Genomic DNA, 19,180 nt, shown 5'->3' on the forward strand with positions numbered 1-19,180 from the left:
TTCCATCCTTTAAGTGGGTCTAAAAAATATTTTGGTAATGGTGTTCTAATTATGAGGAACCATTCACCAAAAATATTCCTAGACAAACTTTTACATCAAGATATTACAATAATCAACCCTTAGAAGGGGAATTTTACAATAGACACAAACCCCTTAAGACTCAACCAAATTCTGCGACTCAAGACACATGATCTAGTATGATAAAAATACATCGACTCGATAACACTAGGACTCAACTAAGACCTTGTCAATGAGTTCCACCCTAGCTTTGGGGTATATCTGGGAGAAAAACTCTGCCAATTATTCATGTTTACAAACACAAATAATTTGGGGAGGTTAAAAAACTCCCTAGAGTGAAACCCTTTGAGAAGAATCATAGGCTTACCTAGGTGTTGTTACATGGCTTAATAGTCATACTAGAATCATTTTAAAATAATAATAGCAGAGTTTGGGATTACAATGATGATAATGACTTAAAATTTTTATCCACTGCTTTATACTTTGCTTTTTGGAACTGTTGACATGTACATGGTCAACAGGACCACCTAAAAATCAACCCTTAGAAGGGGAATTTTACAATAGACATAGACCCCTTAAGACTCAACCAAATTCTGCGACTCAAGACACATGATCTAGTATGATAAAAATACAACGACTCGATAACACTAGTACTCGCCTAAGACCTTGCGAATGAGTTCCACCCTAGCTTTGGGGTATATCTGGGAGAAAAACTCTGCCAATTATTTATGTTTACAAAGACAAATAATTTGCGGAGGTTAAAAAACTCCCTAGAGTGAAACCCTTTGAGAAGAATCATAGGCTTACCTAAGTGTTGTTACATGGCTTAATAGTCATACTTGAATCACTTTAAAATAAAAATAGCAGAGTTTGCGATTACAATGATGATAATGACTTAAAATTTTTATCCACTGCTTTATACTTTGCTTTTTGGAACTGTTGACATGTACATGGTCAATAGGACCACCTAAAAAAACCATCTTAAAATCAAGTGAAAGTCACCATTCATTAGAGACAACGGCCATGTATGCATCACAATGGGCCATACTTTACTAGGATAATAAGAATTCAAACTAGGATCACCTTACTATTAAGGGCATAATAAGACTTCAAACTAGGATCACCTTCAAATATCTAACTGTACCAAGTCTCGTAAATGTGTTCCTTACCTTGCTTGGGGTGGCTAGACAATCAACCCTATTAGGTGCTTTCCTGCCCCTAAGAAGAGGTGATATGTCCAAGGTCAACTCTACAATTCATATGTGTTTATGGTAATGGTAACAATCTCATAAGGAATTAGATTGTCGAATTCTAGCTAAAAAGCTAAAATGTAGAATAATTATACAACACCTTTGAAAACCCACTCTCACCTTAATTTTGACAACACACACAATGGGTTTTGACAATTTCCTTGACCAGGGCTGTGAATTATGACACATTGACAACAGTTCTAACAAACGTATATCCTTTGACAACTGCACAATGGTAGTCGCTTATCTCTAATCTTTTTGTTCCCACTTCGTTTTGGTCTATCATTGTGTTGTAGTTTGTCAATGTTCAAAGCGTCACTAAATTGATCTAAAGTGCATAGGCCTAATTGAATTAAAGTAGTTCCTATATCTTTACCCACTTCCAACTTGAGCTTCTTCTCAACCGTCGCTTCGTTACTATGTCAGTTTAACACACAAACCGTAGGTACGATTGTAGGTTAAAATGAGAGAGAAGATTGCTTGATACATGGATTAATATGGTGGATGTAGGATTGCACATTAAAATGAGAGAGAAGATTGCTTTATACATAGATTAACATGGTGGATGTTGATAAGGCAAATGCAGTCCCGTACAAAAATCCCATACAACCACTTTATCAACTAATTATAACCTAACCTACAGCTAAATTTAATTTCAACATGTGACTTAAGTCACTTTTTACTACAAATCTTACGTATTATATCACCATTATGATACAATAATATTAACGTGCACATGACTTATCATAAATAAGAAAAAAAATGATCAATCGCAACAATCAATGAGGCAAACTATTCCTGTTCTTTTTATCGGCAGTAAGATTGGTTTGAAAAAAAATGAAAATACCTTGTGGTTTTCCTAGGTTGGTCATCGATAGATTTCACCCATTCTGTGCTTTCTATTCTAGGCTGAGATCTGGGTGCAGTACATGTAGTAAATTAATTGTCTATAAAAGAACCATAGGTGTTAGGAGAGGCTTCCAGTTGTGAAGGAAAAGGAGGAGTTTTAGGAGTGTCAGAAGCAGTAAAACCGTGTTTTCATCTGCAGGTGGAGAGGATGAAGAAGATGAACCTTACTCAATTTCTTTCTCTTAAGTCTTACAGCTTGAGTGGCTTTTAGGTTAGAGTTTGCTTGATGGGTAACTTTTACATGCACATTTGGGTAGCATCTTACATCATGGCAAGGTTTATTTTTGCCAAGTGGTACTTCGAAGTTCAAACTGTTTTTCCCCCATTTTATTGCAAAAAAATCTTATGTCTTATGCCTACCTAGGCCTTTCCCTTAGGACGAAAAAGAGTCTCTCTTTCTTATTTTTTCTCTGTTTTTCTTGGTTCTTAGGTTTTTATGTGAAAAAGGTAGACAACATCCCTTCCTCTAAGAAATCCAAAAAGTTCAAAGCTACCACAAATCTGCCTAAGGTTTTGTTAGGGAAGGTAGGTGGACTTGAATCATAATTTTCGGGTTCTCTTCACTGCAAATCTTCTGAAATACCAAATTGATTTCTAATACCAAAATCCTGCTTCCAGCATTTTGTCCATTCATGTAGATTACATATCCTTGAAAATACCTCGAATCATTCTTCTAAAAACTGGAACCAGTCTCGAACCATCCACCTATCAATTCAGGTTTCAAACTGGAACTGGATCAAATCGGATTCAATGAACCAGTTTTTCTTAAAATATGTAAAATACTTAAGTTTTTAATGGAAAATATTTGTAAGATTCCAAACCATTAAAGATAAAATATGCAAAGTTTGTTCATCTCTATACCATGTAAGGGTGAATATATTAAAATGGTACCAAGTACAATAGATATCTGCAATGGAATACATAATCAATGAGGCTCTAAATGGCCTCTAGAGCAATGTTGCACGAAGCGGAAGCGTTTTTTGGAAGCGGGGACGCCGAAGCATCATTTTCCAAAAATCTAGGAAGCGAAGCGTCCGCAGAAGCGTCTGCTATATATATATATATATATTTTATATTTTTTTTGCATTTATACTCAAAACAAACATCCCAAATACCAAATTAATTGTAGAAGACATGAAAACATGCATATTTTTGCATAAATCAAGATAGATATGGCATCCATTGTACATTAATGATTAATTATTTGAGCATCAACCATTTAGAATCTAGATTCTTCTCCTCTTGTCTAGCCTTTGCTTCTACCTCGATTGTCTAGGGATATTAGTCAACATTGCCCAATTTTGATCAAACTACCTAACTCAAGACTTAAAATATGGTAGAAAAAGCTTAAGATGCTTGATCGATGATTTTGACTTGATTGAAAGGTAATTTTTTGCTAAGGGCGTGCCACGTGACAAAGGAGTTCAACAATTAACACCACCAACACTAGGTACATATAGGGCTTGGTGCTCTTGATTAAATGCTAATCGCATACCTTCATACTTGATATAATCTAATGAAATGCCACAATCCCATTGATCTTGAATTCCTGAAAACTATTAAGTCTGCTGAATTTTGAATAGGATATGAAATTCTATTTTCTCCATATGAAGTCCAATGAGGCTGGAACCACTCTCAAACATCCTGAGTCATTTCATGGTAATGTTAAAAACTTAAGTAAAAGGATGAAAATGAAAAATAAAGGAGAATGTCACTTTTACTTTAAGAATTTAACATTACCATGAGGGAGCATCTGCTATATTTATATTTTTTTTTGCCTTCATTCGTCACCCTAACCCAAGGTGGACCCACCCCCAACAAGCAAACTCACCAAAAATAAAAATAAAAATTGAAAAAAAACCGATTTTCTAAACGCTTTTCCGGAAGCGTACGCTTCCCCCTCCGAAGCGCCACGCTTCCGACGCCCGAAGCGCTGTACGAAGCACGCTTCGGAAGCGCCACCCTTCCGAAAAGTCCAGGAAGCGGCAAAAAATGCCGAAGCGGCGCTTCCGAATTCGGAAGCGCCGCTTCCGACCAAGCTTCCTAGGCGCTTCTGTACGGGACGTGCTTTGGGGCTTGGAACCATGGGGGGGGGGGGCGCTTCGTGCAACACTGCTCTAGAGTCCACAACCATGCTAGAAGCTACTGGGCCATTGGCATACTAAAAATCACTGTTCAACATGATAACTCATCAAACTCATCACCACCACTAGAAATGGGATCATCAACATGAACTACATAAACATCATCTGTCTTAGTGTCTTCAGACTTGTTAGATTCCTCAGCCTTATAATATAGAAAGCTTACCATGCCTAACCAATGAGTGAAGGGTTCATCTGGGCAACCTTATAATATTTTTAAAAAAGCTCAACATGCCTAACCAATTATTTTGGTTTGAGGGAGGGGTACATTTTTGTTAAGGCCATTGCAAAGGAGTTCAACAATCATTACCACCTACATCATAGGAGTTCAACTATCAATACCACCAACATCAAAGTACATAAAGGGCTTTGTGATCTTGATTAAATGCCAATCCCATACCCTCTGACATGAGAGAATTCAATGGAAATGTTGCAATCCTGTCAATCCTAAAACCCTGAAAGTGTTAAGTCTACTGAATTTTAAGTGGGATATGAAATTCTACTTTCTCCAGAATAAGGTTGGAACCACTCTCAAACATCCTGAAACAATTGATGGTAATGTTAAAAATTTAAGTAACTCTTACTTCAAAATTTAACATTACCATTGATTGCTAGTGTTGTTAGGTTTAATATAGGTTTCTTGTTTAGGTTTAGGGTTTATAAGTAAGGTTTTTACTACATGACTGGTTTAGGATGAGAGTGGATGTACTGATCTGGTATTGAACTGGTACAAACCAGTCCACCGGTCCGGTTTGGTGGCTGGTTTGATCCTTGGACCTATCCAACTGGATGGTTTGGCCAGTTCTGGTTCAAAATGGGCTGGTTTTTAAAACTATGCCTCAAATATGGCAGCAATGTTCTTGGAGACAACTTTATCTCTGTAAAAAAATTAAAATCCCCACATGGAAAAATTATAATTGACAGTGATGAAAACTGTGGTATCTTTTGTTGCTTTGACTTTTTTCACTTTTATTATATGTCTGTCAAGTGTTTCTAATGGACTTGAGGAGTCTGATCAAAGTACAATTTAGCAATTATTGGTGAGTTTGACTCCAAGTATTGATATTCCTCGGTAAACATGTTAATAATCACTAAATTCATTGCGTCTTGTAAGGAAGTTCCAAAACTGCTTTTAGATGTAAAATTATTGCTAAAATGTAGGGGATTAACTGAAAGCTATGCCTCTATATTGTAGTAATTTTGAGAATTGTTTTGGAACCATCTATAATGTTCTTTTATAAAAGACGTTTTTGGTGAAAAATGAGTCTTTGATCATGTATATTAAATGCGCTTATTTTTCTCTCCTTTTATGTAGAGGGCGTGCAAAAAATTGAGGAATTTAAGAATTGTTTTGTTTCATTTTACAGATTTGGAATACTCTTGCTGAAGAAGTACGTTGTGTACTATATGAATATCCTGGACTGTGTATGACTCAGGGACGTAAGGTGCGTTGCATACTAAATTACTAATTCTTGAGCCTCGGGGAACCTTAAGTGTTCTTTCTTAGAATATTGCATTTATTTCCATGCACTAAATGATCACCAATATATCTTAGTGTGATGTGTTTAAAGAAAAACAGGATGCTTTTGTATTCAAATCTATTTTAAGATAGATGGGAAATAAGGGATTGTCCTATGACTTCTAGATCAATTCGCATTAAGAAAGAAAAAACCTTTAAATTTCAAGTATTGGCCAATCCAAACCAGACTTGAACAATAGAAGGGTACTTGCCAACTTTAAATACTTGAATCAGAAAGAGGGTCAGTACTCTCTTCAAGACTTCTCTGGACAAATTCTAGATTTTCAAAACCAAGCTGAGATTGCAAGAGGAGGGAATTATAATTCTTGAGACTTTACTTGCATGAGAGTCGAGACAACTGATGCAAAGAATAGGCATGTATCCTCTTTAGCACTTACTAATTTCCAAGGCAAAGGATAGGGTGAGCATCATGCCAAATGGACCTATCTGGTGTTGGGGTACCTATTTATGTGATTTCTTCTATTAACTTTTGGTTTCATATACCGTCATGATCTAACAGCTATTGTTGCTTCTGCATGTTGATCTCACTATGTTCTTCTTGGTCCATGATTGTGAATATGACAGCACCTTTTCTCCTTTCCACTAGAAATTAGATTGCCAACTTGTTGGTGTTGATGTTCAACATATATTGGCTACTATAATGACTCTTATCACTCATTGTATCTCTGCATGAGTTCAAAATCTTGGTGGAGAGGCTTTCATTAAGGAAAGGAGAGGTAGTGGACCCTTCCGTTACCATTGGTACTAGCTGAAACAATGAGCTACATGAATTTCCCTAGTGAAATGTAGTCTTCTATAGTACTATACCAAAAAGTCAAAATTGGCTTTAAGAAATTCTTTGATTTCCTCTTTTCTTGTCTCCAAGTTGATTGTGTCTTATCCAAAGTTGTTTGCCTCCTGATTTAATGTCCTGACTCCTTACATATTCAATCCCCCACAAAGCAATTTTCTTTGTCAAATAATGAGATTGTTAGATAGCCCTTGTTTAGATCCTTCACCTTTTGGATCTTTTTGGTTTTGCTCAACTTTTGTATTTCATGAAGTAGTTCTTCAATGGCGATATCCCAAGTAGCTTCATAGACATTGATTTGAAAATTGTATGATCCTAGGGTTCCGTCTTTCTTCATTTGAAGTATTACTCTTCAAAACTTCTCCAAAATTGTTAGCTTACATAGAAAATTGCTTGGTTTATTTTTTTTCTTTTCGATATAGAGAGTTTTCTAAGTGGTGCTTCATTGTTGAAGAGGAAGGATTATGGTACAGGTGAGAGTGTGTCTTGGAGGGGCTGGGGGAGGCAGTGGTTATTTATGATCCCAAAGGAAAGCAGGAAACAACCTTCTCATGGGGTTTAAGGGCCTCAACAAATAATCAAGTAGTGGCAGATGTGCTCCTAAAAGGAACCTCTATAGCCGTAAGCTCTGGAATAGTGGCATTGGACATAATTGGAGACTCAATGATTATTGTCAAATCCCCAATTTAACAATTAACCCTAAGAAACTAGACTGACTTCCATCATCTCGAGAATCGCCAAGGCTTCTCAATCTCTAGTCAAGGTCTCATACCATCATGTCTTGACTCCTAAAAGAGCATAATGAGACTTTGCATGATCCCCTATGTGCATGATCCTTCCAATTCATGAGACATGTCACTCAACATTTATGATATAGGTGGAATGCAATGTGAAGGGACGAGAACTATACACCTAGAAGTAAGCTAAAAAGACAAAGGCCATGGGATTTGGTATCCACTCATTAATTGTGTCCATGATTTTATCCCCTCGCCATTTACCTCTAGCATGAGAGGTGGGATTATGATCAACCCTCTATGGCTAATAAGGTGGTCTGTTTTTTGTTGGTTCCTTGGCCCGTATTGGTCTCTGGGGTTGTCTATTTTAGAGGGGATTGGAATTACTTCTTAGGCTTGATTTGGTTATATGTTTGGCTAGGATCGTGGAGTGCACTTCGAACAGGTAAGAACATTGTTTCCCTAGCCATCAATTTCATGGTCTAGCTTGCAACCCCACAAAAAATGTTCAACATGTTAGTTTTTGTAGCATCAGATGGGTTCTAGCCATGAAATTTGGTGGAGAGGCTAGAATGCATGAGATCTCCAAAACCCATAAATGTTTCTGGAAATTCCACCTAGAGATGACTTAATTAGATTATTAACCTATTTTTTAATGTTTCCTAAGTTAAAACTAGTTAATTAATCAAAATTAATTAAGTCAAGGTGATAATAGTCTAGAACTCACATAGATTGACTTCAAGATGATCCTAGCCCTTGATTAAGATTTAATCTTGGCCGTTGGAGTCCCAACAAAGGATTATAAGAAGAAGTCAATGGGCACATGGAGAATACACTTCAACAGTTCGATTTCCTTGGCATATCGATTTCCAGAGAAAATCAACAGTTGCCAAAGATCCAAGGTCGAAGAAGAGACAGTGAGGGGCAGGGACAGTGATCTGGAGGAATTTTTCTAGATCCAGAAAAGAAGCAGTGAGTGACGAAATTGATCCACGCAAAAGCAGCACAGGGATTGCGCAGTAGTTGAAGCAGAGTAATTTGATTTAGCTGGGGAGGAAGTCGATTTAGTTTCCAGAGGGTTGAGGAGTCATTTCCAGTAGCAGAGACAGGCTAGAAGACTTGCTCAGAGGAAGATTTGAGCCACACGTGTGAGATCCAGCGCAAGGGTTTGTGCAAAGGGCCTACACTAGGGTTTGGATGACCAGTTTTTCTGGAGAAGTCATTGTCGAGATTGCTAGTGGGGTGAGAGAATTTTCTCTCTAATTATTTCTGTCAGATACTTGCTGTTTGGGTTGCTTGTTGGGAATCCATAGATTGTACTCAGAATTTCACTGCTGGATAATGATAAAACTCTCAGTTGTTGCACCGATTTTCCCAAGTTGGGTTTTTCCGGAGACATTTGTCCAAAAATAATGGTGTCATTTTTGTATGTGTGTGCAAGATTTTTCCTAAGTTTCTAACACTATTTTCTTCTGCAGTTTATTTGTGAAAATAGCAGTGTGAATTATTTGGTATTTGCCATAGAAATTTGCAAATAAATTGACAATTAGGAAAATAATTTCCAGTTGCTGTGTTAGATTGAAATTTTCACATGGTATCAGAGTGTGAGTGATCAACTAGGAAGCTCAGAAGCGGAGGAGAGAATTTCACTGCTCAAAGGGAGCAGCAGGCTGAAATTCCTAGAGGCTGCACAGTTCATTGATAGACAGTCCGAATTTTTGGGGCAAAAATTTGATTTTCAGTTGTAGGTTGGTAGAAAAGCCAAGTAGCCCAAGATAGTGATTGCAACAGTCAGAGGGAGCAACAACAACTTAGATTTTTGCTGAGCAGAGTTCTGGTTGGACGCAGAGGGTTTTGCAGCAGTTTGCAATAGCAGAATCAACGTCGGGTGGAAGAGAAAAGCGCACACAAAAGGGAAATTTCTCCCAAGGAATTCAAGTCTTAGAACGATTTTTCAGAAGCAGATTGGCAGTAGCTGAGTGCAAATTTTATCACTCTATAAGTGAGTGCATATAGCAAAACTGAAAACCAAGCGCAGGGAAAGAGGGAGCTTTCGCCAGATTTAGAGATGGCCACAATAGGGCTTAAAGATCAGAATAGGTTGGAGGGTTCCTCTAACTATGTCATTTGGAAGGCTAGGATGTCCTTCTTTCTAGATGAATATGGCCTAAAAGCCTACATACATAATGTGGTGGTAGTTCCCCAAGATGTAGATCAACTCAAAAATATAGGAAGGAGATGGCGAGGGCGAAGCGATTGATCTTGGATGAAGTTCCAGATCATATAGTCTCACATTTGGCAGACAAAGGTATAACTAGAGAAATGTGGGTAGCTCTCTCCATGCTATATCAGATTTCTTCCAAGCAACGGAGGATGTTCCTGGAAGAAAAGCTCAGATGCATCAAGATGCAGAAAGGGGATGGCATAGATCCGTTCCTGTTAATTTTAGATAACAATGGTATGTTCTATTCTTAAGAGCAATTTTACTTCAATTTTCTTATAGCCCAATATCAATTTCCAGATTAGCAATCACATCAACATGATAGTAAAATGCAGATAGAACATAAACAATAACAGTAGAAGACAAGCTAACACAAGAGGACACAAGATATGGCACATGCCAGGGACAAACCCCAATGTGGGGAAACCCTTTGATCAATTCTTCTTATTATTCTTCAAAAGTTCAGTAGACAGAAAGAGTACAATATGAAATATTCACTTGCTCAATCAAAGTGAAATATGACCAGTCAAACAACAACCACAAAAATCCCTAACCAGAAAGTCAATGCTGGTCAACAGGGCAGATTTTGACCTCTAAAACAACTCAGTCAAGCTCAGTCAACTAGGCCTTCAACAACAAATCAAATCAGCCCAAAAACAGTGTGAAAATATTCAGTCAAACCTGGTCAACGGAAGTCAACGCTGTAGTCAAACCCTTCTACATTCAATGCTGGTCAAACAGTATGGTCTGCCTCGATCTCTGTGCCCAAAAATGTGGCCTTCCCAAACAGAGATATCCCTCACGAAAATGCAGTCAAACACGTCAACGCTGGTCAAAACCCTTCCTGCAACTTCAGTCAATGTTGGTGAATGCGGGAACATAAAAGAATTGTCCTTCTTCGCGCATGTGGAGAGCTCCCTCAGAAATTCGTACCCAATCATGAAAGGAGAGAGATATGTGAGTGAAGTGAAGTGTTTAAGTGAGGAGGAGACTCCTTCTATTTATATGCAACATTGTGGGCTTGAGGGTCTAAATTAGATGGACGACCGACCTTGACAATTTGTCCATAATAGAAATAAATTCATAATTCCATTTGTACATGTCAGAATGAGATGATCTTTAGATCAATCCTACACCTCTCAGAAAGAGGAATCCAATAAAAATATTAGCTGCCTCATATGAGTTGTCCAAGGTGAAGTTTGGCCCTAGGTGCCAAATTTTACACTCCCTCTCAACTAGGGAGAACTTCACCTGCCAAACCGTTTGACAATTTGTACCATCCCTGTCATCTTTGCTCTACTCTGCTGAACCATGAAGAAATAATGAAGAAGAAATGATCGAGAATGTATCATACCATTCTCCATTGATCCAATGATCCCAGATCAATATCAAACATCCTAGCATAAGGAGTATGGTAGTACAGGATGTGTCCATCGGTAGTACTATGGTCCCTATCCTCATTTCCCTACTCATTGGCCAAATGAGAGGTACTTCCCATGAGTCCCAAACTGCATGGGTAGGATGTGCCGACAGGAGAAGGTGAACCACTCATCCTGCTCATATGCCATAGGAGAAGGTGAACCACTCATCCTATGCATATATCAACATGGAGTATCACAGGGGAAGGTGAACCACTCACCCTGTACACAACGCACCACTAGGGGAAGGTGAACCACTCACCTTGTACACAACACACCACTAGGGGAAGGTGAATCACTCACCCTATGGTTGGTCATCTCTCCAAGAAGTACCCCAAGCCCTCCGGAGCTACCAGAGCTCAACATCCATCTCATATGGGACCCTCATAAGAGGGTCTCTCCACGACTCCAAGTCATTCATGGAAGGTTAAAAATTTGACCTTCCCCAGGGGCTTCGTAAGAATATCTGCGACCTGATCATCAATCCCAATATGATGGAGCTTTATTGCTCCCCTTTGTACCATATCCCAGATAAAGTGGTACCTGATATTAATATGCTTGGAGTGGTCATGAAACACGGGATTCTCAGAAAGACGAATCCCACTTTGGTTGTCGCAATAGATCATGGTGGTATCCAACACATGCCCAAACAGCTCACTAAAGAGCTTCCTCAACCAAACAACTTCACAAGAGGCCATACTAGCAGCAATGTATTCAGCCTCAGCGGTGCTCAAAGCAACCGACTTCTACTTCCTGCTCATCCAGGATATCGAAGCAGAACCTAGAGATAAGATAAGATAAGATAATTTTATTAATGTCCAACAAATGACCATAATAGGTCAATGGGACTGTCGGTTACAATGATTACAACATGCCAAGCCGGTGGACCAAACGGTCCCCTTTAACATTTCTTTTAAAAAGCAGAAAATACATCTATAATCTAAGTAAATGTGAATGTAGAAGCTAGAAGCTCTCGGCTTCGAAACAAAGCACTGTGATGAAGCAGAGAAAGAGAAGAAGGAGAAGGAGAAGAAGAAGCAGGGAAGGAGTCTCCTATCTAGTTCCTACTCCTAACATCCGAGGTCGAGAGAAGAAAACTGAGAGAAGCTTGTCAAAGTCTGTTGTCCTGTGGGCATACTGGGCTGTCGCTGCTGTCGCCTGGAGGTTCTAGGGCGCCTCCTAGGGGTGGATCCAATCCTGGAGCGTTGGTGCAGTCTAGTGGGTCGGCCCCCTCGGGACCGCAATGATCTGGTCTCAATGTCTATGGGTCGGTCAATGGTTCTTTTGGTGCCCCGCGCTGATGGTAGCGCCCTAAAGAACTCCGTGATCTTCTGCGTTGTGTCCGATCTGGTGAGGGGCTGAAGAACGCGAGCCCGAAATTTGAAGGCCTCTTGGAGATAAAGTGCAAGGCATCTCAGATCAACATATCTGAGGAAGCTGGTCAAAGTCTGAGAATACCTGAAGAGACAATGGAAACGATCTCGAATCTCGTACTAAGCAGGGCATCCGAAGATGAAGTGTCTCTGTCTCTATCTCCTGTAAGTGACAAAGCTGGCAAATCCTATCTGCCCTATCGATGTGGTGATCTGTCTCCACCCGGAGTCTGTGAGACCCAACTTTGAGCTTCCCGAGGGGGATTCTAAGGGCATGCATCCAATGTTGGAATGTGTACTGGGGTTTGGTGATGAGCCCATCCCTGATCTCCAGGCAATGCTCCGCGTAGAAGGCCATTTTTGGACGCAACCCATTGGGAGGATTGGTCCATGTAATCTGAATGTATCGTCTATAAATATCCTCCTTGATGATTTTATTCAGCTCTTGCTGATTGGGAAGGAGGTGGCCTGGAGCATTCAGAGGGTACTGAAAAGGAGGGAGATGGTCAATCTGGATTCTTGAAGCCTCTAGAAGCTCTGTCACACTGGTGTACCAACATTTGGATCGGCCTGTCTGCATAAGGGCGATGTTCTCCGAGGAGCAATATGCTAAATATGGGTATCTTTCACGACCCTTCCTTGCGTCTGCCAGGCCTCGGAGCCTGTGCAGGGGTGACACTAACCTGAATATCACCTCTAGGTGGAAAAGTTGAGCCCCGAACTCTGCTAGAATGATGTGCTGAGGAACTATCTGCTTGCACCTAATGAAACAACGTAAAAGCAGGGTCTGGACCCGCTTTGCTGAAGCCCAATCTGACTCTAAGAGAGAAGGACCCCAAATCTTTGAGCTGTAAAGCACTGTGGGGCGAATCAAAGTGTCCATGATGCTCATTTTGGATGAGATGTCCTGGAAATGGTGCTGGAAACACTGCCTCTCCAGAAGGGCTAGGGAGCCATACCCTTTGTTGATCTGAGGCTGAAGGGTTGGCCACAAGTTGAAGCGAGGCCTTGAAAACTGAACTCCCAAATATGTATAGGTGCTGACAATCTCGATCTCTTCTCCTTTAAATAGGAAGTGAAAGTCCGAGGTTTTCTTGATTCCATTGAAGATAATCACTTTGGTTTTACCCAAGTTCATAGTTAGATGCCTCCGGTCACAAAAAGTTGCGATAGCATCTAGCTGTCTTTAAAGGCCTTCTTGGGAGGAGGCAATAAGGGCAATATTGTCTGCAAAGAGGAGGATGGAAATCAGGACCTGGTGAAGAAGACACCCATCGGTATCCTAGATATGCTCCCGGAGGAAGGACTCAAGCTCATCGATATAGATCTTGAATAAAGCAGGAGAAAGGGAGCATCCTTGCTTGACTCCAATGGTGCTTCGGATGAAATCCGACATTCCTCCGACTGTGTAGAGACGACCAAGGACGACGTCATAGAGGCGCATGATAGCTGTCATAGTCAAGGAAATGCCAATCTCTCTTAGCCTCTGGAAAAGATCTTCCCTCGGGACTGAGTCAAAGTCCTTCCGAAAGTCTACAAGGCAGCAGTACACTTTAGAGGATCGATGCCTAGCCTCCTCAATCATCGCATGAAGAGTAAGGACGTGGTCAATCGTCTGGTGGTCTGGGCGGATTCCTGCTTGGCCCTTGGCCCTGAGTTGTCTTTGCTCAAGGAAATGGGAGAGTGTCCTGTGGAGTGCTGTAGCATATAGCTTGGAAAAAGCGTGCCCAACCATGATTGTCCTGTAATTGTTGGGGTCGGAAGTAGGTCCTGACTTGTGGATTGGGTAGATAATGTGGTGTGACCAACCATCCAGAAATCCATCCCGAACCACCTGGTTGAAAAGGTCCACCATATATCCTACTAGGGGGCGAAGTCCATGCTTGAAGAATTTTTCCTGGAAGCCTTCTTCGTCTGCTGCCCTGCTGCTATTCATTGTCCATATTGCCTCACTGATATCTTTGTCGGAGAAAAGGTGGTAAGAGGTGGGGGGGAGGTAACCTGAATTAGAGGCTGCCCAGGAATGTCATATAGCTGGGAGGTGTGAGAGAACAGTGAGGCAGGATCAAGGTCGATTGGGGTAGGAGAGCGCCGGGAAAGGATGGTCCCCCAGAAATCTTTAGGGGAGCGAAGGAGGAGAGTAGAAAGAACCTGTCTCCTATGGGCAATGAAAAGGCGCTTCTTGTAGCGAAGGAGGTGATGGTAGGCTGAACAGAGGTTTGGGTATGTTGGTAAGGAGTTCCAGAATGCGTGTCGGAGGTCCTGATGCATAGACTTGCATTCCTTGTCATACCATTTATTCATAGGGCAATTTCCCGGTTTGCGGGAGGTGGTGGCAATACGGCTAGAATGGGGGAAGGATTGGAGTGCAACTTCCCAGATTGCATATGAGAGGCACTGGCATTTGTTCTTGGTGGAGCTGAGAGAGGCGAACTGGGACTCTAATGGGAGTGTCTGTCTGAGGATAGAGGAGAAGAGATCAGGGTCACCCTCCTCAAATTGGAAGGTGGTTCTGGGAGGGTTGCGGGGAAGAGTAGGAGATGGATTCGGGATGTTAAACTGCAGAGAGAGTGAGAGAAGTGCATGATCTGTGAGAGGGATGGGGGTGATCGAGAAATTTTTGATGTAAGGGAGGAGATCTGGGTTTGCAATAGCGTAGTCAACCACACTTGCTCCGCCTCCAAATGGTTTGCAGGTAAAGAAGTGCGAGGCTGGGAAACATGATAGGCCATTTAGAATTACCAGCTCATGAGATTCTTCCAACTGTAGCAGATATCTCCCATAGGCTGTGGTGGGGCCCAAGTGATCCTCGGAGGTCCGGTGCATGCCGATCGTGGTCGGGTCAATCCCCCGAGTGAAAAATATATCCTCTGTCCGGTCGTTCATAGGAGCCTGGAGGTCTTTGGTCTGGGCATTGAAGTCCCCCATGAGAATGACGTCCCCTACTACCGAAAACCTGGTGATGTCAGAGTACAAGTCTGTAAAAGGGTCTCCATCTGAGCTATTGTGAATAGCGTAGGAAGACGAGATAGGTGGGAAGTAACAGACTGCGACATAAATGTCTCTCGGAGGTGATGTTCTGGCTCTGATCTGAATCCACATGAATCTGGCATACTCATTGGTCGCGACCACCGATACTCTGCTCGTGAGGCTATCACGAACGAGGCAAGCAACACCCCTTGCTCCCCTGACACCTCCCGAACTCCGTGTCTCTTATCTGCAAACTACGGTCCACTGGTATCCTGTAATGTCGGGGAGAGGTCGGACTGGGCTTGCATGAGTCTCGGTAACCAGGAGGATGTCTGCTAAGCTAAGGGCTTCATATAGTAGGCCTGGTGAAGACTAGAAGGACCCATTGCCATTCCAGCAGTGAACCGAGAGACCCGTGCCGCACCTCCTCTCTGCTCGGGCCCGTCATTTGGAGCTACCTGAACGGGATGCCCATCCTGGGGGGAAGGTGTCCCGAATAACTGCCCGAAGGTTTCTAATCACTGCCCATTTCCCTGTCTGTCTTGCTGCTACAACCTGTTCCCTGGCCTGTTTCAATTCAGCTACTTGAGCTCTTGTTTGGCCTTCATCCAAAAACACTTTATTCGGAAGAGAGAATAGCTTCTGCTTGGCTCGGAGTGCCTGAAGTCTATCCAAGGAGTCACGGAACCTGAGGAAGAGGGTAGAGTCCTACCCTATCCAGGCTTTGTCCAAGGTTATGTTTGGTATGTCGAGAGTGTCGCATAGAAACCTGTTCCCCAGTTCCATTGGGTCCGCTGAGGGGGGAGGTGTAGGGAGTCCTCTTACCTTAATATTTAATTCTCTTGCTCGTCGGGTTCTTTCTTCTGCGAGATTTGCCTGCACTACTTCCTCCACCGCTATGAGCGGGGGGGCTTGTCCTTTCCTTTGACCTCCTGTGCCCATGTGCTCATATGTGACTTCGTTTCCTATTTAAAGGACATTTTTTGGGATCTAATTTCCTCCTATTTGCTTTTAAGATCTCTGATCTCCACCTGTAAAATCTCGTCGGAATTCTGCCTCGCACCTTGTTCTCGGTATTCCTGCAGTGTTTTTCTGAGAGATGCGTTGTCTCCCTCTATCGATAAAACTCTGTTTGACAAAGTGCCGATGCCGGCTCGCAGTGCGCAATTTTCCGCCTCTAGGTGTTCCATTTTCCTCATAATTTGTCTAATTTGGGATGTTCAGAAACCAAAATCTGTTTCTAATGCAATATCGGTGGGGCTGTATACATTATCACCTTTATTGTGGCACTGTTGTAAGTACTTCAGTGGACCTCTGTTGTTGAAATCTTTGGACAGTGGCGTTTCGGCTTCCCCGGGGTCCTTGTTGTGTTGCTGCTCTTCATCATCAGAAACAATATTTCTGGCACCCATTGTGAAAGATTGCCTCGATTGCCGAGACTTCACCTTTGTGATAGCACTATGACCGTGGAAACATGAACCCAAACAGTGATCTCACCGTGACTGTTATTTGAGCGAAGTTAAGACTGTGACAACACTAGATTTTTCTTTGTGGTTGCTTCGAGCCCTTATCACTGTGCTGCAATTCTATCTGAGAAGGGTGTCGTGGGGCCGAAATGGACAGGGTTCGTGGTTTTGTTGTGCGGACAGGGTTCGATCAGACAGAGACAGGGGCGACAGGGACGGCGGCAGTTAATGGGGTTGGCAGAAATCGCAGGGACGCGGGGCTGGAGCAGCAACGGGGTTTGGTGGTGTCGGAGCAGGGAGTCGAAGCAGGAGTTGGGACGTGGGCAGGGTTTGGCAGCGTCAGGAGTCGGGACAAGCAACATCCAGATGTGCTTTTGTGACCCACTGCACTGCCAGCCCAATCTGCATCAGAGTAACCATGGAGCCTCACATTCCCGACAATGTATCTCAGTCCATAAGTGATTGAGCTCCGAAGATGTCTCAAGAGATTCTTGGAAACAATCCAATGTATGTGATGAGGCTTGACCATAAATTGACTCAATGTATTCACTGCAAAACATACGTCCGGACGGGAGTTCACCAAGAACATCAGGGCCCCCATGAGTTGATGATACTCAGAAGGATTTCCCAAATCGGGCCCAACAACACTTCCGCATAACTTCTTGAAGTTAAGTTCCGTTAGAGTAGTCATGGACTTGCAGTCCACCATTCCAAATCTTTCAAGTAGCTTCACAATGTATTTTCCTTGAGAGAGGAAAATCTCACCTGGCTTTCGCTAGACCTCCAACCCTAGGAAGTAATGCATCAGCCCTAGGTCCTTCATTTCAAACTCGGAAGCCAACTCCCTCTTACATTGATGAATTAGAGGGTCTGCACCTGTCAGAAAGAGATCGTATACATAAAGTACCAAGATGAGAGGTATGTCATTCTCAAGCTTGAAGTAAAGTTTCCCATCAACTTCACTTCTTGTAAATCCAAACTTCATCAAATGGCTGTCAATCCTCTCATACCAACCCTGGGGTGCTTGCTTCAACCCATAGAGGGCTTTGTTCAATTTGCATACATGTGTCTGACGATCTTGAACTTCGAACCCATCAGGTTGTTCTACATAGACTTCCTCCTAAAGAGAACCATGCAAGAAGGTAGTCTTGACATCCATCTAGTGTAGATTCCATCCTTGTGAGGCAGCGAGGTCTATAATCAAACGGATGGTGGTGTAGCGGGCAACTGGTGCAAATATCTCATCATAGTCTACACCTTCCTTTTGAGAGAAGCCTCGAGCAACAAATCTAGCCTTGAACTTTTCAGCGCTTCCTTCAGCTCCATGCTTGATCTTGTAGAGCCATTTCGAGCTGACAACATATTTGTCCTTGGGTCTAGGGACCGCATCCCAAACATCATTCTTCGTAATTGACTCATACTCTTTGTTCATAGTATCCTTCCAAACTTGGTGCTTCACAGTTTCTTCAAATGTGAAAGGCTCAAATTGAACAATGGTGCTCGTGGCAGTTAAGTACCCTTGGTACCTATTCGACTTCTTACTTTCACGAAATGTCCCACTTGGTGCAATGTGTCTCTCGGCATCTTCGAGAGTTTTCGTAAACCATGAGGGTCTCCTTTTTGAGGAGGAGGGCTCATGACGGGGTGGATCAATGGGATCCATTGGTCCTTTAGCATCGGGCATTAGCTCGTCTTGTGGTTCACCCTGCTTTCCTCAATCTGCTTCTTTGTTCTTCCTTGGAATAGGAAGGTTAGTAGGTTACTAATCTTTCCAAGGGCAACATCTTCATCGAAGGTGACATCATGACTTATCTCCACTTCTCTTTGACCAGGCACATAGATTCTATATGCCTTAGAAGTTTCAGTATAGCCCACAAATGTTCCTTTCTGCCCAGAAGCATCCAATTTGCTTCTCTTTTCTTTCAACACATGAAAATATAAGTGGCTACCAAAAATTGTAAAGTGAGAAACATCAGGTTTCTTACTGGAGAAAACTTCGTTAGGAGTTTTGGAGTCCAACGCTTGATGAGGGCATCTATTTTGAACATACACGACAGTGTTTGCAGCTTCGGCCCATAAGAACTTCGAAAGGCTTTGATCATGAAGCATGGCATGAGTGGCTTCTATAATAGAACAGTTCTTCCTTTCAGCAACACCATTTTGCTCTTGAGTATATGCAGTAGTAGTCTCCATCTTAATGCGAGCTTCTCTATAATAGTCATTGAACTCATTTGATTCATATTCAGTTCCATTATCGGTCCTTAATATTTTGATCTTCTTCCCTGTTTGATTTTCAACCAAAGCTTTGAAAGAACAAAACCATGAGAATACTTCGTCCTTCTTCTTCAAG

General features: G+C 41.9%; 1 protein-coding gene across 5 annotated transcripts in view; it reads left to right on the forward strand.

The window, feature by feature from the left end:
• The window catches only part of LOC149254877 (putative trehalose-phosphate phosphatase C), a 290,873-nt gene that overhangs the window by 69,795 nt on the left and 201,898 nt on the right, over positions 1 to 19,180 (forward strand). For all 5 annotated transcript variants that reach the window (XR_016267190.1, XM_089460253.1, XM_089460250.1 and 2 more), the window contains exon 8: positions 5,686 to 5,763. Coding sequence is in view for 4 of the 5 variants with exons in the window: in XM_089460253.1 (XP_089316379.1) it covers positions 5,686 to 5,763 (78 nt within the window). In the remaining variant the exon portion in view is untranslated. The remainder of the gene's footprint in view (positions 1 to 5,685; positions 5,764 to 19,180) is intronic.

Source organism: Pinus tabuliformis, chromosome 7 (assembly GCF_031772625.1).
Source record: "Pinus tabuliformis cultivar Carrire ecotype Pingquan chromosome 7, CPIR1, whole genome shotgun sequence".
Classification (NCBI taxonomy): Eukaryota; Viridiplantae; Streptophyta; class Pinopsida; order Pinales; family Pinaceae; genus Pinus; species Pinus tabuliformis.